At 45.1% G+C, this 22,872-nt stretch overlaps 1 protein-coding gene across 2 annotated transcripts; it reads right to left on the bottom strand.

Moving 5' to 3' along the window:
* Positions 1 to 122: 122 nt before the first annotated feature.
* chd4b (chromodomain helicase DNA binding protein 4b) lies at positions 123 to 20,984 on the bottom strand. 2 transcript variants are annotated; one of them, XM_071909474.2, is made up of 40 exons: positions 20,848 to 20,984; positions 20,338 to 20,541; positions 19,714 to 19,835; positions 18,863 to 19,120; positions 18,608 to 18,723; positions 18,377 to 18,476; positions 18,029 to 18,239; positions 17,648 to 17,769; positions 17,381 to 17,504; positions 16,970 to 17,142; positions 16,146 to 16,391; positions 15,617 to 15,820; positions 14,479 to 14,690; positions 13,822 to 13,953; positions 13,606 to 13,705; positions 13,192 to 13,383; positions 12,501 to 12,701; positions 12,012 to 12,149; positions 11,606 to 11,727; positions 11,298 to 11,471; positions 10,770 to 10,911; positions 10,398 to 10,647; positions 10,159 to 10,283; positions 9,944 to 10,036; positions 9,681 to 9,822; positions 9,362 to 9,531; positions 8,726 to 8,915; positions 7,126 to 7,212; positions 5,927 to 6,018; positions 5,551 to 5,684; positions 5,087 to 5,231; positions 4,770 to 4,926; positions 4,156 to 4,244; positions 3,772 to 4,033; positions 3,627 to 3,683; positions 3,258 to 3,431; positions 3,029 to 3,137; positions 2,195 to 2,327; positions 1,896 to 2,091; positions 123 to 1,534 (listed from the first exon to the last, which is right to left on the bottom strand). In XM_071909474.2, exons 2-40 carry the CDS (start codon positions 20,399 to 20,401, stop codon positions 1,332 to 1,334), a joined length of 5,961 nt encoding a protein of 1,986 aa, XP_071765575.1. In that variant the 5' UTR covers positions 20,402 to 20,541; positions 20,848 to 20,984; the 3' UTR covers positions 123 to 1,331. The 2 variants fall into 2 exon arrangements, with proteins under 2 accessions (XP_071765575.1, XP_078143559.1); XM_078287433.1 differs by having other exon boundaries at positions 8,738 to 8,915.
* Positions 20,985 to 22,872: the final 1,888 nt, after the last annotated feature.

Here is a 22,872-nt window from a genome sequence, read left to right as displayed (position 1 = left end):
ACATCTAAGCTACATATAATGTTCCCCCCAAAATCCTCCTAAAAATGCACTGTGGTTCTTTGGCTCATTTCTCACCTTTGACTTTTTCCATAAAGAAAACAGACAGATACAAAAGCTTGACAAACTGTTAACCTTTTATTGTAGTCCATAAAAACAAACAGCAATGATAAAAACAACAAGGTGGTAACCATAATAATAATATCCAAAAATGTAAAACAAAATAACAATAGACTGTAAGAAATTAAATTAACTTAAGATTGCCATCATTCTCAATAACATCCCATGTACCTAAAACTTGTGGAGCTATTGCATGTCCGTATTTGGAGCAAAGAGGGGAGAGAGTCCCCGAGGAACAAATTTGTGGTGCAATTGTCCAGAAACGAATTAGGAATGTCAAGGTGCTGGTTGGGGTGTGAGCAGAGAGTGCCGATCCCAGGCTAGGTCACCTGACTTGACAGGTGGGGATGGGGAGGGAGGAGGGAGGGGTAGGAAGAGGTAACACATCACACTGATCAATACAAAAAAAAGTGTCTTCACTTCATGGATAATAACAGTCTCTCTGGTGAAACACAGAGCTCAGTGTTAGGGGCAGTCTGCAGTAGAGTTGCACATCAGTATGCCCCGTTTCATACACACATACTGCAAACAAACACACACACACACTCACTCTCACTCTCTCTCTCACACACATACACACACAGAGCACACGTGAGGACGTTAGAGCTGAATGATTTAAAAAAAAAAAAACTTTAAAATTCCACACGATTTCCTACAACGTGAAAATGAGCACAATAGAATCCCTTGAATTCATTAACAATCCAAAAATTACTCCAAAGCGCCAGTATACTCCAAACATGCGTCTCTTCCTCCTGTCTAGCCATTTCGACTTCATGATACACGTAGTTACATACACACATTTGACCCTGCTGTAAGGACAGAACTAGACCGGTCAGTGGAGCTGCCCGCAGTTCAGTCACAAAGACAGTGCTCAGGTTAGAGGAGTTAAATGGGAATTCCCAGTAGAGGAGATAGACCTGTTTTCTAGTCTGCCACAGAAATAGAGTTAATAGAAGTGATTCTTCCATTCACTCCTATCCTATCCTACTTCTATGGTTCCAGTCTCTTCAAATGAAAGCCTGGCAGCACAGCTGATGCTCTTCTGAGTCCGGAGATGGGGTGTGGGTGTGGAGTGGGAAGGACTGACCTTACTGTGCTGTACATGGTGGCTGGGGTGAGGTGGGGGGGGGGGGGGGGCTGCTACATGGCGGTGAAGTGAGGGCGACTATCCTCAATCGGCAAGTGGACACCTGTGAGATGTGCGAGGGGATTGGTCAGCGCGGCACCTGCATCTGCTGTGAGGTTTGTGACTGGTTCTGCCCGGTGACCTCGGGGCCCCGGCTGGCCAATCGGCTCAGGATGTTCCTCTCGGACATTTGCAGCCGCACAGCAACGGGGGGTATCCTGGCGATAGTTGCCGGGAGACGGGTGACGTCAGCCTTCATGTCACTGAGCAGTTCCTCAAGCTGTTTGAGCACTGACGCAGAGGAAGACGAACCATGAGTACCATCGTAATTCAAGCAAATTCAAGGTTGTTGGCTTGTTTGGTGAAATTCAAGGACTAAAAATTGGCATGTTTTGGGTGAGACGTGACATTGGTCAAAAGTAAACATCATAGAGGCCTCATTTTTTTCTTGTCAAGTCAGGAAATCATGGTGAAATCATTATTTTCAAAACTGCTGCTATATCAACACAAACATCCATCAGAGGGTTTTCCTCAGGATGTCAGGACTTTGAAAATACTTGATTTTATTTTTTTCGAATCCACAAACTTTTAGAGACTTTCAAGGACCCCGTTTATACTTCAAGGTACACTGCTCATATCCCATATTCCTTACCTTTGTGCAGTACTGCATTGGCAGGCTTGTTTCCTGACATGGATTCTTTGCTGAGGTGTTGGTGGGACTCGGCCAGACACTCCACCTCACTGAAGCGTGTGTTGAGGGCCATGGAAGGGTGGGCCGGGTCCTCTGACATGTTTAAATAGGCCGCCCTGCGCAACTGCTCCTCAATTACCAACGCCTGCTCCAATAACTACACAGGGGAGAAAGAAAGAAAACAAATGGGCAGTGAGAGAGAGTAGAGAGACAGACAGACAGACAGAGAACAGTGTGAGAACAATGAGCGCTCACTGCACCTTGAACCTGCGGGCCAGGAACTTGTTCTTGATCTCCAGGAAGTTCCCCCTGCTCATCTCGCCCTTGAAGGGCTCGTTGAGGATGGCGTACTTCACATCGTTCTGCACATCCTGCCACCGAGCATAGCCGTGTCTGAGAGACGCCAGGGTCAAGTGTTATAACATCATCATCTAGTAAGGGTCAAGATGGTGAGGGACACACATTTCCAACTTGTGGATACTAGGTGGCGACACAAAGCTAGGTCTGCACAGTGTTATAATCGGTCTCCTCGGTCTACTGGTATTCCTCAGTAGATATTAATGACTCAGCTAAGCCAGTTTTTCAGTTGTCAGGCCAATACACACTGATTATCATTATGCATCAAGAGAGCAGATTATCAATATGCATAAAGTGGACAGAATATTCAATGATAACTTCATATATCCGTGACTTGGTCAAGTACAGCTTTGCACTTCTGAACTACAAATATTCCCAAAGTAAATAATTCCAGTTGAATTTCTTCCCTTCTCTGGAAAGGTTCACTCACCCCACAATCTGACCTGGACACTTTGTCATCCCTTGAATGGATCGATAAACCCCTCGGCACTAACTAACTCTTAATCCACTCCAGTGTCGTCTTCATTCTTCCCTTTAGAGAAGAGTGTGAGGAAAGAAACAAGTTCCTAATTATGCAGCATGCCCTATGGTATCTAACCTCTAGTATGCAGGGGTGTTAATCAGAAACACAAAAAAAATAGGAAAACAGCAATCTTCCATTAGAAAAAATTAACGGGAATTGACACTGAAATATCCTATTCCTGAGTATGGCTCATTTAGTGTGTCTGAAAGGATACTGTATGATGCCAGCCAGCAGCCAGTAGTCATGGCGACGGTGCCAGATCTCAAAGGTCTTCTTGGTGACAGTGGCCGCCCTCTCTTCGTTCTGCCACAGAGAGTGAAGCTCTGCAATGGAGGGCAGAAAAGTCAAAAGGCAGTGATTGAAGAGTGGGAAAAAAATCTGGTTTAGTCTCCTGCATGTGTGTGTGTGTGTGTGTGTGTGTGTGTGTGTGTGTGTGTGTATACCTGTGAATCCTCCATCAGCAATGTTGAACATGAACCTCTGCTTGGTGGCCTTCTTCTTCTCTTCACTAACGTTAACCAACGCCGCAGCTGCTGTTCCTCCTTCTTTGGTGTTTTCTCCATTCTGCAGCTTGCCAGACTCCTCCGTTTTCACCCCCTCCTTCTCCTCTTTTTGCTCTGAGGGAAAAGAAGCGATAAAGAAGAGCATGAGTGAGTGCTGTATGACATGAGAGTCAATACGCTGCCAACAAAGTTTCACACATTTTTTAGAAACCCTGTTATCCTGCAGACGTGTGTGACATTCAATTATGCGACCCGTGAAATTGTTAAAATCTTATTTCTCATGTTTCTCAATGGACATCATGTATCTACCTTTCTTCTCCTCTGTAGGGGAACTGGTGTCCATCTTCTCATCTTTGCTCTCCTCAGCTGAAACAAGAGAAGCACAGGTAGAATCACCAAGAAAAGAAAAATGGGAGAATATGGAATCAGAGTAAACTCCAAACGTCAGGCTCACCTTTAGACTTGGCCTCGTCTGAATCCGCCTTGCCCTCCGAACCTTCACCCTTGACCTCAGCAGGACTATCCTTCTCCGCCGTCTCTGAAGACTTCTCCTTCTCGTCTTTCTCCTTGCTCGTGTCGTCAGACTCCTTCTCCTTGTCTGCATCTCCACCTCCTGCCTCCTTCTCCTTTTCCTCTTTCCTCACAGCGGGGTCTACTTCTCCTTCTCTCTTTTCAGGGACTGGGGATTTTTCAGACTCATCTGGGATTTCAATAATCTAGGTGAGAGACAGTGAGGTTCAGATTAGAAAAAGCAGATCACAAAATCAAGAAGTACAGTATCAGCTGAAAACTGATTATAGTCTACTGAAAACAAAAAGGGGAGAAAAGCAGCATTTACCTCTGGATCATCTGACTTGCTGGTTGCTTTGCTCTCCTCTCCCTCCTTCTTCACCTCTAATTCCTTGTCCTCAGATTTAGACAGATCCTCTGAAAACAGAAAACGTGTCAATACCCTAACCCTAACCCGTCAATATGGAGAAGGCGTTGCTTTTTATACCCATGAAGTGGATACTGTCTGTTATCTTTCGACCTGCCACTGTTTTCATCCTGTGTGTATGCAACAATGTGGTTGCCAATTAGGCACTTATGTAACTGACTGACTCAATATCTGACTGCATTAATAGTGTTTATGTCCTTTGTATGCTTGTATTTATGTGGACATAAATACATCTTTTGTGTGTGTGTGTGTGTGTGTGTGTGTGTGTGTGTGTGTGTGTGTGTATGTGTGTCTCGTTCTATCCTTACAGCAGGGTCAAATGTGTGTATGTAACTTTATGTATCATGAAGTTGTAATGGCTAGACAGGAGAAAGAGCTGCATCTTTGGAGTAATTTTTGGATTATTAATGAATTCATGGGGTTCTGTTCAGCTCATTTTCACATTGTAGGAAATTGTGTGAAATTTTTTTCAGCTCACTTGTGCTGTGTGTGTGTGTGTGTGTGTGTGTGTGTACCTGGAGCAGGAGTGTTGGGCTGTGTGTCTGCAGGAGTCCCGGTGGAGGGGGTCTTGGGATCTTCCCCAGCAGCCAAAGCTGCCGCTCTTTTGTTTTCTTCCAGCTCTGCCATCCAGGGCATGGACCACTGGCCGTTCACATGCTCAAACTCCTGCACCTGTCAGACACATACAGTACATGATAGGTGACTCCATCAATCAGTCAATCAGTTAATTAATCACTGACTAATTATTTGGATTGGAATAGGAACACTTATTCACTTGGAATAACATATTTTGTGCTGGTTCTTAGTATCCTTTCTACCTATAAAAACATACCTTCTTCCTTATAAGTGACATTACACCAATGCGAGTAAGCACGTGTTGCCTTGACAGCCCCTCACGTGGGACGCCATCAGCGAAGGTCTCAGCTCCATCAGCCCCCGGCTCACAGAGGTGACGCATGAACAGAGACACATAAGCCCTGAGAATATACAATGTGTGGGGCGGAAATGTCAGCATAAATACATTTGGAAACAGGAAAAAAAACAGGAAATAACACCATAGTGCAGTACACACTTCAACTGATGGTAAACCAAATCTAAACATCTATTTTGTATCTCTGTTAGCTGTGTTGACTGTCTCCACAGTCAACCTGTATAATGGTGAGAAGTGATCATTTTGTAATGCTTGCAGGCATTAAGAGAGACTGATAGTCCTGTTAGTGAGTTAGCTGTACCAAGATAGGCTGCATGGCCTCTAGTAATACGACATTCAGAGTTACGTGTCAAACGGAGACTCACTTGAATTCTTTCTCAGACTTCCCTCGCAGGTCCCTGACCAGCCACTGGGTGGTGAAGGCATCCTGAGGAGGCATCCCATAACGCATCACTGCATTCAAGAAGGCCTTCCTCTGCCGTGCGTTGAATCCCAGCACCTGACGGACAGCCGAGAGGTGTTAACAAACAAGTAAAACACTTCAAGTACAGCATAAAGAGAGGAGTAAAAAGTGACTAAAAAAGGAGATGTGATTATCAGATCCATTTTAGTTTTTTGGGGAAGTACTTTTCATTTGTAACTTAAAAACTACTTTTCATTTGTTTTTCCTAATTTCCTGAGTTTCCAGCATAAGAGGAATAAGAGGGGACCAGATGACGGTGAGCTGGGCAGAAGACTCACCTCGATGTTCCCGCCCACCCTGGCCAGCAGCGGAGGCAGAGGCTTGTCCCTGTCGTTCCTCAGCCCTTTGCGGTTGGGTCTGCGGGCGTTAGCTGAGAGGAAGAGAACAGTTAGTCCAATACTCATTCAAACCAATACACGAATACACACAGTCCATTGGAGCCAAATTAAATATCAAACTAAAATTTGATGTGTGATCAGGTGTGGTCTTATAAAGGCTTAAAGTCCTAAGGTTCCTCTGTGAAGACGTGTCACTTACGGCTCATCAGGGCACACTCAGATCCTGCTGAAGCTGTCTCCGCACAATCTCTCGGCACTTCTACATTAAACGCTTCTTCTCGAAGCATAACGCTTTCAGAACACTTAAAACTGAAAGCAGCGTTTTGTGATATAATTCATTTTAATACAATTACAGCAACAGAGCTGTAATTGAAAGAAACAAAAGGAAAAAAAAATACAAAAAGATACAAAACATGTACATCTTATTCCACTAATAAGTGCATTCCCAATGAATGAATACGTAACTTTTTTTTTTTTCAAATAATTAATATACTATCATAAATCTGTTCTTAAAGTGCTTATTTAAACAATTAATACTGTGTGCTGTGCATTTCAAACCAAATTTAAGCCCAAACAGTGAATTTGAACACAAACAATTCTCCATGAAGTGCATGAAGGAGAGAGTTCAGGCCAAGGGGAAACTGTTGTACACAATTTTCTTTCCCTTTTTCTTTTTCCTTCTCTTTTCTATCTTTGCCTTTTTGCTCTCTTTCCTTGCCTTTCTACGCTCTGAGCAGAGGATGCAAGGGCAAGTGTTCTTTGCTGGGTTGTTGTCGTAGTTGTTGATGAGGATATCATAGCTGTCGTCTGAATCTGAATAAGAAACTGCAGAGGTGGTTTGAAGGATGTTAGTGGGTGACAGAACCGGGGCTCCGAGACTACAGATTCTCTTTTATCTGTAATTAAGATAATCAGGAAGTTCTACCTACATGTCTCAAGCTTTGCTGGGATGAACTCTTGAACTCAAATCAATCTTTAAGAACAAGTTTAAGAACAAGAGCAGGGATATTCACAGCCCCTTTCCCCACCTACAAGCACACACATACACACACACACACACACACACACACACACACACACACACACACACACACACACACTCACATACAAAACACCCCATTCAAAACAGTGAACCTTACCTTCAGCCCGTTCGTCAAAGTCCTCATCGCCCTCCTCTGAGGCCACCGAGTAATCCGACTGGTTGTCAGACTGATCCTCCTGCCAATCTAAAGGAAGCATTGACAGAGAAGATGTTGAAGCAAACAATAATGAAATGAAATAAAATGAAAAGGATCTCCTTTCCATAACATCTGTTCATTGCCTGGACAGAATGATATCTACAGACAAAGATAAAATACATCTAAACTCCACTTGGAGCTGCAGTCCTGCAAGTCTCTGTCAACTAAGCTTTCAGCCAGGAGGGGGTGCTACTGCTTTGTCACTGAATCATTAAGGGTGCTCTCAGAACAATTCCAGAGGGGAAAAAATTTGTTTGATGAGACGCATTACAAGGCACAAAACAAATTTGTTGCTGTCATCTTAACAACTGTCCCTGAAAAGACGCTTTGCCTCATAGATCAAGTGAGAGAAACACTGCTACATGCTACACACAAAGAAAGTGCTGGCGTCACTTTGTGAAGTGGAAACAAAAAGTAGAGACACTCATCACTCCTGGAGACATCCTCAGCATCTTATTAGCACCTTGTACAGCGCCACTTATAAAATAATCTGTAAGTGTATCCTCCACTGTGATCACAACAATCACAGAAATTCTGTTTTGTCTATTACCTCTGCCTTTCACAGACAACGAATGGTGGGAAATTTAATTGGAACAATTTTTGCAATGCACAGAATACTATGCACATTTTCAGTGTTAATAGGATGTCTCCAAAATGTGTTTACAAACATGCAGATGACGTCCTGACTCTACACTGACCTTAGACACAAAATATATCTAAAGACATGACCAATACTCTAAGGGTGCGAGCACACCTGCAGTTTGTTTTCTTTGGTCTGAATCATAGTGGAAAAGTTTACTTTGTTGCATTTTTGTATTTGGTTCGATTAGGTTCACACTGCCCAATTACAAGCAAACCAGTGCTTATAAACAAAAGTCACATGGACTCGCAAGTAGCTCATTTATTGGAGTTTTGGTAACTTGGGAGGTCAAAACAAATCCGATTTGCAACTTTAGCTAAGCATGATGGACTTGTCTGCACTCTTTGCCATAATTTATTCTCTCTGGTGTTCATACTAGTTAAGAACACATGACGAAACAGCTGAATATGAGCATCAGTCAAGACTGCAGTTTGCCCTTGGTTCATTTTGTTATGCTAGGTTTTCCAAGAATTCGTAGCTGCTGGCTATCAGCTGTTAGCATCAATCTCCTTATACCATAAAAGCAGATTTTGGGGGGTTATTTCCTGTAGTTGGTTCAGATTATGTTCTAACTCCTAGTTTGAAGGGTACTGTTCTAACTAAAAAATGTAATGCTCCAGAATTTAAATTATCTGCTCCAAACATGCTTGGTGTGAACGCGCCCTTAGAAAACATACATTTCCAAAACACAGATACAGTTACAATCTCATGCCACAAAACAAAGACCAACTTTCACTGTACCATGCACTCACTGCAACATGTCACACCAACACCACACAAACAGGACTCCACAAACAGCACCATCACAGCACACACAGACATAGAGTAGGTAGTAAGGTTGCATTGTGCATTGTTCTGTACCCCGTCTAATACCTCGGTCCTCCTGCGAGCCGTCATTATAATTGACTGGCTTGCGGGTCCTTTTGCCCTTGCCCAGATTGCGGGCAAGGTCTTCCTGCTGCTGCTCATAGTGGTGCCGAAGCAACTTTTCCCAATAGTCAGGATCCACACTTTCCTCCTGCTTGATCACTTCCCGTTGCACCTCCTCCTCCTTAAAGGAGAGCAAAGAAAAGGAGAACGCATATGTAATATATAACTGCAATGTGTGGATTCAAGGTCTCCACAGGTTTAAGAATTTAAGACCTTTTTAATGCCAGTTAGAATGAAATTCAATTCCGAAAAATTAAAATCTCTAAAAAGTAAATAAGACATGAGAATATGGGGGTAAGTGACAGGGTTGACAGAGGCGGGATAAGTACGGCACTGAGAGAAGACATGATTTTTAAACCCTCTGAAACCACATGTAAGACTTAAATGCTACATTCATCTGTATTTAAGACTTACCATTTTGAATTTAGATGAGTCAATTTCAGACGTTTTAAAGTACTACAGACACCGTCTGCATGACACTTTCCTGCCAAACAGGTAAGCTGAAAACAACATGTAGTCAACTCACAGGTCCTTCCTCACGCACGCACACTCTTTGCACACACATACCTCATCGTCCTCATCTTTGACAACATACTGGGCCACTTTGAAAGAGCTGAGGTATTCGTTCATGCTCTGGAGCTCGGTGTCATCGGTGGCATCCTGGTTCCTGTCTAGCAGACGATCAATGGCCTTGTCATCATAGTGGATCACACTGCTGTCATCCTCCTTGTTGTCCCCTGACAAGAGGGATGGGTAGGGCAAATGGACAGAAGCAGAGATAAAAATATAAGTAAATGAGTGACAGAATTTATACAGTATAAGGCTATGTTAAAACCAGGACTGGATCTTAAATAGTGGGACTGGCAGTGGGCTGAAGTCGACTCACCCTCTCCGAGCTCATCCTTGAACAGCTCCTCAGTTCCAAACTTGAGGATGTCATCAAGTTCCTGCTTGGACATGGATCCTGTCTTGGAGCCGAGGCCGGGTCGCACCACCAGGTGGGTCAGCATCATCTTCTTCTTCGCCACCTGGGGGAGGAACGTAGAAGGCAGGAAACAAGTGGTGAGCAGGTTAACCACAAACTCCTACTGTATTTGATATAATTTTAACAGGTGTTTCAAATGTGTTGTAATGTTGAGTTTCACTGACCTGTGTGATCCTCTCTTCCACAGACGCCTTGGTAACAAAGCGATAGATCATCACCTTCTTGTTCTGGCCAATGCGGTGAGCTCTGCTGAACGCCTAGAAGAGAGACACACACGTTAAGAGAGACACACACACATGAAACAACAGCATCATAATCTATTACCTTACTATACACAAATAGGAACCTGGATGAGAGGTTATGGCTAAGGTGTGTGCACCTGGATGTCATTGTGGGGGTTCCAGTCAGAGTCATAGATGATGACAGTGTCGGCAGTAGCGAGATTGATGCCCAAACCACCAGCTCTGGTGGAGAGGAGGAAGGCAAACTGGGGGGCACCGGGAGCTGTGGGAGAGAGGGAGTAATGCATTTTAAATAGGGGAAGAATATCATGTCAGTTACCTTGAGAATTAAAGATGAAACAATATGATATAAAGAGTCTGTGTGTGTTTGTCTCACCATTAAAGCGGTCAATGGCCTCCTGTCTCATGCCGCCAGTGACTCCTCCATCAATCCTCTCGTATTTGTATCCCTCGTTCTCCAGGAAGTCCTCCAGCAGGTCCAGCATTTTTGTCATCTGGGAGAAGACCAGAACCCTGTGGCCGCCCTCCTTCAGCTTCCTCATCATCTTCTGAAGCAGCATCAACTTCCCTGAGGCCTTGGTCAGGGCGCTGCCCTCATACATGCCATTTGGAATTTTTGGTGCCTCCTGCAGTCAGAGAGGCAATTTATGAAGTGATCACCTTATACATGATTCAATACATGTAAAAGACAGGATTCAGTACAATATCACATCCACCCCCAGAGCAAGAAATATGGTTTGGATCGTACAGTGGCAGCTGCAGGAAAGAGGTAGGGGTGATTGCAGCACTTTTTGAGGTCCATCACTACGTTGAGAAGAGAGACTTGGTTTCCTCCTCCGCGAGTGTTCAGGGCCTCAAAGTTACGCGTCAGGATGAACTTGTAGTACTTCCTGCATCACACCAAGAAAAAGAGAAAATGTCAAGAATATGACTCCTGAGAAGAGAAAATCCACAATTTCTGCATAAAGACCAGACTAATTAAATTATACACATGCATGGCTCCTACAGAACTCAGACTTTGTACCCCACCCTATGCCGTACGCTATGGTGATATTTTCTCAAGGAGCACAGAGAAAAATGTAGGAGTGTGGTAAAGAACTTTAGGAACCTAATCAATATAAAAACATTTGAAAACTCCCAGTAGTTTGAATCACAAGTTGCCTGTGTGCTACTTTTTCAGTTTTATAGGTAGATTGGATTTATTTTTATGGGTATATGCTAATAAAATTGTAGAACTATAGTGGTGCCAGGAGCGTAGCTCATCTTCTCCACTTACTTTTGCATGGGGCTAAGCTCCACTCTGACGATGAGCTCGGTCTTGGAGGGCATGTGTTTGAAGACATCAGCCTTGAGCCTCCTGAGCATGTGAGGTCCCAGCATGTCATGGAGCTTCTTGATCTGGTCCTCTTTGGCGATGTCAGCAAACTCCTCGAGGAAACCCTCCAGGTTGCTGCAGAGAGAGGAAAACAGAAATGGACGTTGTAAAAAAACACTAAACACTAAGCAAGGGGTCAATGTGGGCTTCTAAATTGTGTCTGCAATACAAGCACATGTGATGAGGCCAATAATGATGAGGCTACTGACTTGAATCTCTCTGGGGTCAGGAAGTTAAGCAAGTGGAAGAGCTCCTCCAGGTTGTTCTGAAGAGGAGTACCGGTCAGCAGCAGTTTGTGTTGCAGGGGGTAGTTGTTCAACACCCGGAAGAACTGAGCACAGACAAGGAAAAGGCTTAGAAATGGCAGAAATATAAAATATATATCCTTCAACAAGTGTTTGAATCTTTGTTAAGATTTAACATTTGGGATATATAATAAAAGATACCTACAACACAGTTATAGCGACACAGGCACATCCACAAACACACATTTTTATAAATCAGAATTACACTTGAAATACAGGAGCAATGAACAGTTATAAAAAAGTTGTTTTGTTAATCACAGAATGAACCGTTGTTGCTTAAGTCATTGCTATCAGTGTGTGTGTGTCTCACCTTGGACTGGTTGTTCTTGAGCCTGTGCGCCTCATCCACTACCAGACAGGCCCAATCAATGGAGCCCAGCACAGCCTGGTCAATGGTAATCAGCTCATAGGATGTCAGCAGAACGTGGAACTTGACTGTTGAGTCTTTCTGTAAAACACAGAGAAAGAGGGACATTAGTTAGTTGAGCTGTAGAACTGGGAAGGACGCAGATGCACAGTTAACGGGGCTCCAGACTCAATTTCTTCCACTGGTGGCATGGTGCCACTAACTAAAAATGTAGGTGGCGCCCGCATAGAATTTGGCAGCACCAAAATTTGGGTGACATATATATGACTTGTCACGCATTCAAGCACTTTTGGTCGGAAATAATACTATTACTACTGGTGGTACTGCAAACGCTAGTATGCAGGACATCAACACAAAGGAACTGCTGACTGCAGATTTTCAATATATCCCTTTGTTATCAGTGCTCTTTTCCTTCTGCTCCTCCTTTCTTACCTTCATCTTGGAAGCCTTTTTTCCTCCTCGGATGGCGTTTCCCTCAAAGGAGAACTCGTTCTCTCTGATAACAGCCCTGCTGTCTTTGTCCCCTACGTAGGTCACCACGTACATGTCAGGGGCCCACATCTCAAACTCTCTCTCCCAGTTGATGATGGTGGACAGAGGAGCGCTCACCAGGAACGGACCTTTGGAGTGACCCTGGACAAGTGGAGGCAGAGGGAGGATTCAAGATTAACAGCCAAAGAAGTTCTGGAGTTATCATTTAACAAACCGCAAATGTAATTAGAGAGACATGTAAACAACTGGATTTGTCTTGTCCTGCCTTTAGGATAGAGTCCCTTCCTTAGAACTCATCCCCTTTGATGGACAAAGTTACTATGTGTCCCACGTCTGAAACCCCACCCACTAACACTGACTGACAGGGGAGGGCAGACTGGACAAAATAAAGCGGCAAGAAAAAAAATGAACATGCAGGAAATTTGTGTTTTGTGTTTCATTTTTTGTAAAAATATTTCCGTAAGTCTTATTACAGATAAAACTAGATGTAGCTGAATAAATTATACGCAACTTATCACTGTCTCCATTATTTAAATGACAAATAAATTATTCAAATCCTGGCACTGTGATGAAGAACTAAGCAAACTCCTTCTGCAAAGACATTCACACACACACACACACAGTTCCCTACCTCCTTATACAATGAGTAGAGGAAGACGGCAGTCTGTACAGTCTTGCCTAAGCCCATCTCATCGGCCAGGATAGTGTCAGTGGCCTGGGCCCAGGAGAACCTCAGCCAGTTCAGCCCCTCCAGCTGGTAGGGATGCAGGGTGCCGCCTGTGCAGTCCAGGTACTCCGGCTGCCGATCAAACTTGATGGTGGGCTGGAGAGATGAGGGAGAATACTAATTCCACATCTGTCATGACTATTTCAACCTTTGTTTAGCCAGAGGAATACAGTTGACAGCCAACTATCAATAATCTGTCTAACATGGAGGTATGTGATGCAACAACCGAGACATGGCACGATTTGTTTGACGGTGAACAAGGCTGTGTTTGAAAGTAAGCAAGGTTGTTTGTCTTGATAAAATTTTCAGAAGTCTTACATCTACAACTGGATTAGCAGGTGGTCTCTCAGCCTTCTTGACTTTAACCGCCTTCTTCAGCTTCTTACCAGGTCTGCCCTCTTCACCCATCATCAACTCTCTGAAAGAGGAAAATAACAGTTGAGGGAAACAAAACACAAAGGGGGATACTTTGTACAGCATTTATGTATAATACAGGAGATGCATTATATAGCATTTGTGTAGCCTTCAGCATACCTGTGATTCCAGTAGGTCTGCTTGTAAGTATCAAACTCAGGGATGTCCATGTCTTCGCTCTCCCAGGACGACTGGTCATAGGGCAGATCTCTCCATTTGATCAGGTAATGTACGTTGTTCTTCTTATCAACACTGACATCATGCAACCATACAGGGAAGTCAAACAAAACAGCAATTAGCAAAAAAAAAACTGCATTCTCTCTGAATGTGTACTACAGTGTAGTATACAGTAGAGTAGAATAAATCTCTAACGTCATTTGGTTTCTTCGCCCAATTTACTTGTGTCGTTGTCATCTTGACGTTTCCCCATTTCTCTTTTGGGGGGTGAAATGTTTTTATAACTCTTTGGGTATCTTAGTGTCTCCCACATAGCTTGTATTTCTTTTTTCTTCTTTACTGTTTAAGTCTTTCTCATCTTTATGTGCAATTATACTAATTATACCTAAAAGCTAAAGACATAAAAACCTACAGCCAGTATGTAGTGTGTGTTGAATGCAAATTGATCAAACATTATCTGTATTTGTTTATAAAGGCAAAAACTGTAAGAGTAAAATAAATTTTCAACTTGTTGGGTCCACATCTGGGGAACAACTGAAATTTATTGTGTGCTTCTTTATATGAGGAACTATTTAATGTGAGAGCGTATACGCGTGCTACCTGTGGTTGAGGATGCGGTGGATCATCAGCCACTCCATCTTGACTCCGTAGCGGTAGAACTCCTCCTCCATGTGGATGTAGAGTGGGTCCTTGTTCTTCCTCTTGGTGCTCTTGTCATCGTCACCCTCGCCTCCAAAGTCCACCGGCGGCGGTTCATCCATGTCAGTCTTCCTCTGGTAGTTACGGAACATCACCTGGCAGTTCAACTCCAACTGGCGAAGAGAGGGAAGGAGGTAAGGAAGGAGGTAAGGAAAGAGGAAGTGAGGATATGGAGCAGTGTGAACACATAAAACACATGGGTTCATGTGCGTGTGTGTTAGGGCTGCACAATATTGGAAAAAACTGACATTGCAATATTTTTTTTTTCTGCGATATATATTGCGATATGAAAAAATACAGGAATTTTCACCAAATGACTTGAATAGCTCTTTCAAGCCTTGCCCCTTTAAGAAGGTGGCCTTGTGGGTAACCTGCACGGGTGACGTAGTAGGAAGTGAGTGTGTTTTTAGCCGCAGCCAGAGTGAGTTGCAGGATGCTAAGTGAGTAAAGTTAGCATAGTTAGCGGGAAAAGAGCTTAGAACGTCACCGAGAGGCCGTGCATTATGTTCGCTGCTGTACCAAAATAAAGTGCCAGTTCTCCACTGCAGAGTTGGTCCGGACTAAAAAGCTTGTTACCAGCTACGAGCCAGGCTAAGCTAAAATAGGCTAGCACAACACCAGAGGCTTCCCAACTATGGTTCGGAGCCGCGAAAGCTGGAAAGGTAACATACGCTACTCTTATAACAAACCCTTAAATCGGAGTAAATTATGTTATATCAGACAGACTTCTCTTGTAGATTAGTCATGGAAAATGAGAACCGTGCGAGTTTTCCTTTTGTATCAAGCAGCAAAAAAGTTGTAGCATGACGTGTTTGAGTTAATTTGCCTTACTTGACATTGCATGTCCTGCGATGTGACTATTGCGCATGCGCACATCGCGATGACGATGCTGAAACGATATATCGTGCAGCCCTAGTGTGTGTGTGTGGTGGGCCCAGAAAAATGTCATGCACACAGTAAGTCAAACACAGCGCATTCTCAACCACAGGTAGGATACACTTTCTCAGACACAAAGAGTGTGTGTGCGTGTGTGTGTTACCTGTAGCTCCTGCACCCATGAGCAGTGCCAGTAGGACATGTTGCACCATTTGACAAAGAACTCCCTCTCCCTGCGGCCGGCCAGCGGTGGGGGGTCAGGAGCGTCAGCAGGCAGGTCAACAGGCCGCGGGACAGGCGTGGGGGCGGGCGGCTCCCCCCAGCGCCACGTTAAAACCTTCTGGACTTTGCCCTTCATAGGTGGACACTGTCAGGAAGGAGTGAGAGAGGAGATAATTAGGCTAAGATGCTTATCAATGAAGAGAAACAGTATGTCACTGATATGTAATGCTGTTTTGAAAATTTATTTGAATGCTGAATTATCAGAACATTAGGAAATTAAGAGCTAAATGAATACTGCATGGCTGGCACAGTCTTTCTTAAATGCTGTGGGCTAACCCACCCACACAAAGTGAAAAAGCCTCTGTCTTTATCTCTTGCACAAACGCGCACAAGATGAAATCTGCAAGCCACATGCACACCCACACACACGTGCACGCGCAGGCTCATATGCGCCAGTGCACAGCGCTCACCGTGCAGCGGGGGCAGATCCATTCTCCGTTGGGGATTTCGGGGAGGGGAGGGTTGAGGCAGTGGATGTGGTAGGAGGAGGGGCAGGTGTCACAGCACAGCAGCTCCCCTCCATCCTTACACACCCTGCAGAACTCAATGTGGTGGTCGTCTTCTTCCTCCACCCCTTCATCCCTCCTCTCCTCCTCATCCTCCCCCTCGCCCTCAGACAGGTCCTCCCTGGCCTCCCACTGGATCCCCTCCTTCTCCTGGTGGCAGAAACAGGAAGGAGGGGGGTGGGGAGGTGGGGGTGGGGGGGGAGGGGGGTGGGGGGCAGACAGGCGGGGAAGGTATGCGGAACGGAGTGAGAGGAAAAAGGGAGGGGCGCGGGGGGAGATTCAAGAACAGCGGGGGGGGGGGGGGGCGTTGCGCGCGTGTGCATGTTTGCATGTGGAGGGGGCAGAGGAGGGAGGGGGTGAGAGGGGAGGGGAGGGACGAGGAGAGGAGAGGAAATGGGGGATGGGGGGGCGCAAGGCGTGTGGTGGGGAATAGGAGAGGACAGCCGGGAACATGAGCAAGGGGGTTTGGAGGGGTGGGGGTGGGGGGTGAGGGGCAGAGAAGGACAAAGGGAGAGGAAGGACACATATAAAAAAATGTTAAATCACAATTAACAACCGACCACAACCAGTGGAAGTTTCAGGGCTTTTCCATTGAACAATATTCTACAGACAGTTGTAATTATTTCCCTGCCGCTCCAGACTGAGGGTTTCAAGCCTAATCCTCTCTAACCTATGACTTACTGGCCTTGACTACACAGTACTAGGGGGGGTGAGATTACAGTACTCACACAGTGTGGGCAGCTCCACTTGCCCTCGGGTGCCTTCTCCATGTCGGGGTCCAGACAGACCATGTGGTAGGCTCTGGGACAGGTGTCACACAAAATGATCTCTCCTCCCTGCTGACACACCTCGCAGTAGTCCTGGTGGTCCGTCTCATAGCCATCGCCATCCTCCGTCTCCACTGAGAGAGGAGATACACAGAAAAAGGGCAGAAAAAAATGAGAGGGATAGGGAACTGGACACATAAGGTGCGACAACCATTGTAACTTTGACTCGTACAAACCCTACTCCTCGTTCGACAAAGAATAACCTGAATTACCTAAATTTAGGTAATTCAAAATAGCTGATAAATGTGTCGACCATAAATATGCAGATAACAGAGCAGAGATTTTGTATATTATTATTATTTCCATGCCAACCTTTCTTCTTTTTCTTAGCACCCTTGGGCTTCTTCTTGGAGCGGCTGCTGCGGTTGGAGCCGTCTGACACAGAGAAACTGCCATCGTCAAAGTCACTGTCCACATCCGGCTCATCTTCATCGCTCTGGCAGCCCGGAGACAGAGAGAGGGAGAGGACGGCAAGAATTGTCATTAATTAGGTTAAAGGATGGTCTCGTTCTCTAATATTTTCGATAAGCGAGTAAGTCTGGAAAACATAAAAATAGAGTGACAGAAACAGCATCTTACAGAGGACCGCTTCCTCTTGCTGTTGAGGCCCCCCAGTTTGATCTTGAGTGGAGCCACCTTCTTGGCTTTGGGTTTTGGCGGAGGTTTAGGCGTGGGCTTAGACTTCTTGCGAGCATTGGGACCTGAGAAGACACAGTAAGAGATGGGAATTCAGACACTGACATTCATTAACTTAAGAAAACAATGATTTAAATGGTTATTTAGATAAAAAACTAAATAGCAATTCTTCATACACCAATGACAATAATAACATGAGATATACATTTTCCTCTTGCACAGCTTAGAAATGGCTCATTTATGGAAATGGCAAACCATCTTTTCCATTCACATGTAATTATCATGTTATTACGATAAGGTAATTCCACATTTATCCCGCTTTACCTTTGCCCTCTTTGGTCTTGGCCTTGCGGAGTGGAGGTGCGGGGGGTGCCGGGGGAGCAGCGGGTGGCGGTGCAGCGGCAGGAACAGGAGCAGGCGCAGGTGAGGCGGCAGCCCCAGTCTCTGCCCCTCCATCTGCCCCTGCCACCACCATGTTCTCTACAGCCGCAGCCACATTGGCAGCTGCCAGGGCTGCATTGGCAGTGGCGCAACCCTACAGGGGGACAGAAACCAGAGTCAGAGATGCTGCTTTCTACTGTCACGTACAGAAGAGGATAGCGCATCCTACAAATGACAAATCTATCACAGTAAGCACTGTAACCATGTTGAAAATTTCCATGTTGACAATACCTTGAGAGGATTGTTAGTGCTGAATTCTCTCCACTTGGCCATCATCAAAGTCATCATCTTAGACACAGCGATCTTGGGGTTCTTCGCTGCAATGAGTGGCCTAGAAAAATGGACAAGAAATAGAATGAGTTTTGATTTATATTTGCCTGCAAACACATGACTTCTCAGTGGCTAGGAAGACACAAAGACTACTATCAACTCGTAGCTAGTATATGAAAGGGGAAGCCTAACCTGACAAACTGGCTGAAGGCCTTGTAGTTGGTGAGGGAGCTGTAGTCTTCCTGAGTAAAGACATGGTCGATGTCCTTCATGCCCCAGGCCTCCAGCAGCTGGGTGGAGCTTTTAGGCTTTTAGGGGGTTGAGCAGAACAGGCAGTGGGAGGTTAGTTGGCATTTCAGTTTAAGTTTGAAATGTTTGCCCACAACTCATGTCAGCCCTGCAGGAAATAACTTTCCACTCTACAACTGAGTCTGCCTTCATTCTTACCTGACAATCATCATCATCATCCTCATCCTCCTCTGGTTCTGGATCTTTACGTTTGCTCTTCGAGCCGGACGAGCCGCCTCCTTTCTCCGCCGCCGCACCTCCTTTCTTCTTGTCTTTGGCAGAGCTGGAGCGCTTCTTCTTTTTCCTCCCAGGGGCATAATCGCTTCCCTCACTTTCTGACCGCACTCCTCCCTCGTCTGCATCCCTCTCTGCTACTTCCACTCCAATCAGGGGCTCTGGGGAGCTGACTGGCAACTCCTGCAACACAGAGAGCGACTCGGCTCATTATTTTGATCACTGATTATTTCATATCCATGCATCCTTAGCTGGCTGTAGACAGTGGTGCTTATATATTTTTGTATATCATTTTAACTGTAAATTGGGGTGCCATCATCCCATCATCGTCACACTGCTCTTATCTGTCATATCATCTGTGGAGCTGAATTGGTCACTGGATGATTCATGACACATTTCAAGATAAGTGCTTCTCTATCTATTCTATTTTATCCCTAACCCTTTACGTTAAATACTTCCAACATCCACAGCCATTAATACAACATCTGTGGTGAATGAAACTCACATGTAGGCTACGTCAGCACTAGTAGCATCCAGTAGTGGGACCAGGGACTCCCTGAGTTTCCTTATGACTGTTGCAGTCATCCCACACAAAATGAGGAACAGACCAATTTCACTATTACTTTACTCTCACCTTTGTTGTTGTTATATAATTTTGTGCCAGGTCATCTAACAACAAAATCTTATAACATGGGATTCCTTGAGGTGCAGTGTTATCAATCTATTTTGGGGTCCTTGGCATGAAAAGTTTGGCAGCCCTTGCAGGAGATAACTACCTCTCTGACAGGTCTCTGCCTCTTGCTGCTCCTGCTCTCGCGGCTGCTCTTTTTGGCTTTCTTCTTCTTCTTCGACTTGGGTACCTCTACGTCAGACACAGCATCCTCCGGCTCATCCTCATCTGCCGGCGACATGTATTCATTAGTGACAGTGCTGACAGTCTACCTGGACACACGGGCAGCACGGCGGGGCAGGCAGTGCACCAGAGCAGAGGCCGCCGCGCACTCGCACAACTTGGCAAAATGGTCGTGCACGCGTCGGCGCTGATCCACAAACACACACACACACACACACACACACACACACAGACACACACTGACACACACTGACACAACACAGCGAATGCCACAACAGCACAGGTTGAAACTTGCCCGTAACAATCACTATCGTTGAAACTTTGACAGTTCACGTTGTTGCCAAACAAGACACGAGACAGGTCGCTGCAATAATTCCGATTAAAAAAGAAAACTATAAGCACTTGCTGGCCAAGTTAGCTAACTAATCTATCATGGCGAGTGACGGCCCGAGCCGAGTAACGTTACTCTGGCTAGCTAGCTAACATTAGCAGCTTCGCATTGAAGGCGAGCTCAAGTGAGAGATGGACCTTTTCAAAGCGAGCTTACCGTGAAGAAGTGAGTGCTCGTCTGTAGGTCCAAAGTCTTCCCTCTCATCCTCGCTACCCGACATTTTTATGTTTTTATTTTATTTCTTGCCAATCGAATTAATCCCTCTTAAACCTTGCTCAGTCGGCAAGGGAGGAGGGAAAATGACGTGGGGCTGTTGGAGAATGGACCGGGGGTGTCCAGGAAGGGAGGGGGCAGTGGGTGCTGTAAGAGAAAAAAGCATTGGTTGATAATCCTGGTAATTTCTTATTATTTAAATTGCTCGGCATCCAATTAACCACCTGCCTGCTCAAACAAGTTGGCTAACTAGATTAATATAATGACATAATCTGTTGTTGATTTGCAGGTATTCTTCTGCATAGGACTGAATGAAGCAAAGTGTGACAATAGACAGTAGACACCCGTCCATCATTCTGTTAAGAATGAGCTGTAAATTCCCACTGTCGACCTAAAATACATCAAGGAAAACTTTAAGTATTCAAACCCCATCCTCACACATAAGAAACTTACTGTGTGGTGTGTAGTCCCGGGTCGAGGTGTCTCTCTCGGTGCAGGAATATAACTCCGGCGTTACCTGTTTATGCAGCTGTTGCTATTATTTAGTGATCATTAAGTAGGCTGAACCAATAATCAGCGAAATAAAATGAGCCGTCAATGACCCAAACACGTTGCTCCGTCCCCCTTCTCTCCCCCAGCCTCAGAGGCAGAGCTTAGCTAACATCCTCACAAACACACAAAGGGGGCAGACATCCCATAATAATCCCCCCCTCCCACACTCACAGAACTCTGCATAGTTACCTCGCAACGGACAGACCATAATACTCAGCCTGCCCCCACCCCCCTCCACCACACACGCACGCACGCACGTACACTTCTACTAGACATGCATGCACACTCTTCCCCTTTCCACTAGTCCCAGCCCCTTAGCAACCCCGTTGTCATGGTGACACTCCTCCCCCGCCCTCTCTGACAGACCATAATACTCCAGCAGCATACATCCCATAATATACAACTCCTAAAAAGACAAGAAAGAAAAAAATACCAGTCACATGGTCTCCAGGGAAACTCAAGTCCACTGGTGACAGACCATAATATTCAGTGAGCGTCCACCTGGCATGAGCATGACTACACCAAGAAGTCACAGAGCCTTCACTTTGTTGCTGCTGGATCCACACACAGGTAGCCTGCAGCCTGCAGGACAGGACCGCTGTGACTGCAGGTCAACTGGTCTGCTGAACTCAAACTCTTTGATGCTGCTTCTAACCCAGTTCAGTAGCCCTGAAGTAGGCCTAGGCCTCCTGTCAGCACAGCAGTAATATAGATAGTTTGTCCCACATCTGGCTTTCTGAACAAGAGGACTGTGATTTAGGACTGTCCATAGTCAGCCCTTCAGCTACAACACAGGCCAACAGGTGCACAAGTGTATTTATCAATACACAGGATATGATGTTACTATCCCTTGTACCATAATCCAAGGGGAGCATTCATATAATGGCCCAGTTCAGAGTTTACAAATGTCAATACCATACAAATGACTACCACAGAAAACATAAGGCTGTACTGTCATAAATCTACAGCACCATGAGACCAGCAGCAACATTCACCACTTTTCACTGTCCCTCACCCTTCCACGAAATTTGGGAAGATGGCTTTTAGTTATTATGTTCCATGGTCCTGGGATCAGCTCCAGAAAGATGCAAATCTGGATCACTTCATCCCTCTGGATGATTTTAAAAGTCTACTGCAGTCCTTAAAAACTGAAGTTTGCAGCTACTTAAGAATGTATACTGTGTAACTTGTTGTGCGGTTTTGTATTGTATTTTATATTGTAATATCTGCTTAATATCTGCTTATCTGAGATGGACATCTCAGTGGGACTCACCTGGTTAAATAAAGGAGAAATAAAAAAATTAAAAAACAATCACCAGCTACCTACTCTAGTTTTCAGGGTGAGTATAGGCAAGTCATTGGGTTTATCAAGTGGGCTCCTTCCTTCACCAATGTTTTGTTGAATTAGGCCCAGGACACCTGGAGAAGGCCCAGCAGTGTATTCCAGCATCCCAGAAACACCCCCCTCACCCCCTCACCCCCCTCTTTGCCCAGACTCAGCAGACCCAAAATTACTTGTACTGCACACAAACAGGAAGTGTCGTGTTCTTAGCATCTCGGTCTGATGCTGTTGCACGCTGGTCTCATCAGGATAATCTCCTTGAATGGACAAAAAACGGATTCAAAAATCAATGCACCGCTGCTGCCTTCAAGTTCTGAGCTGCACATGAACGACCCGACAAAGTGGTAAATGCGACTGGGAAAGCTGGACTTTTCTGTGATACTCGAGTTGCCAAGATGTGACATTTACATAGAGCAGGAGGGGGTGTTAGTGACGTGTTAGAGAGCATGGAAGTCATGTCAGCAACTGAGTGTAAAAGTGAAGTACATGATAACTTTTGTCTAATAAATTAAATAAAACATCAATTACATGCCTGATGCACGTTTCTCCTCTTCATTCTGGCGCTGCAGCACACAGTAGTTTTA

This window comes from Centroberyx gerrardi, chromosome 12 (genome assembly GCF_048128805.1).
Source record: "Centroberyx gerrardi isolate f3 chromosome 12, fCenGer3.hap1.cur.20231027, whole genome shotgun sequence".
In the NCBI taxonomy this organism is placed as follows: Eukaryota; Metazoa; Chordata; class Actinopteri; order Beryciformes; family Berycidae; genus Centroberyx; species Centroberyx gerrardi.
This window is presented reverse-complemented; position numbering and strand designations above follow the sequence as displayed.

What these genes read in the sequence shown, in the direction of transcription:
- chd4b (XM_071909474.2), bottom strand. Translation starts at nt 20,401, where the DNA reads ATGTCGGGTAGCGAGGATGAGAGGGAAGACTTTGGACCTACAGACGAG. An exon ending in GGATCTGCCCCCGCTGCACG is followed by an intron (nt 15,821 to 16,145) that starts GTGAGCGCTGTG and finishes CCTTCCTGACAG; the next exon opens with TGTCCACCTATGAAGGGCAA. An exon ending in CAAGGATGAGCTCGGAGAGG is followed by an intron (nt 9,532 to 9,680) that starts GTGAGTCGACTT and finishes CCCTCTTGTCAG; the next exon opens with GGGACAACAAGGAGGATGAC.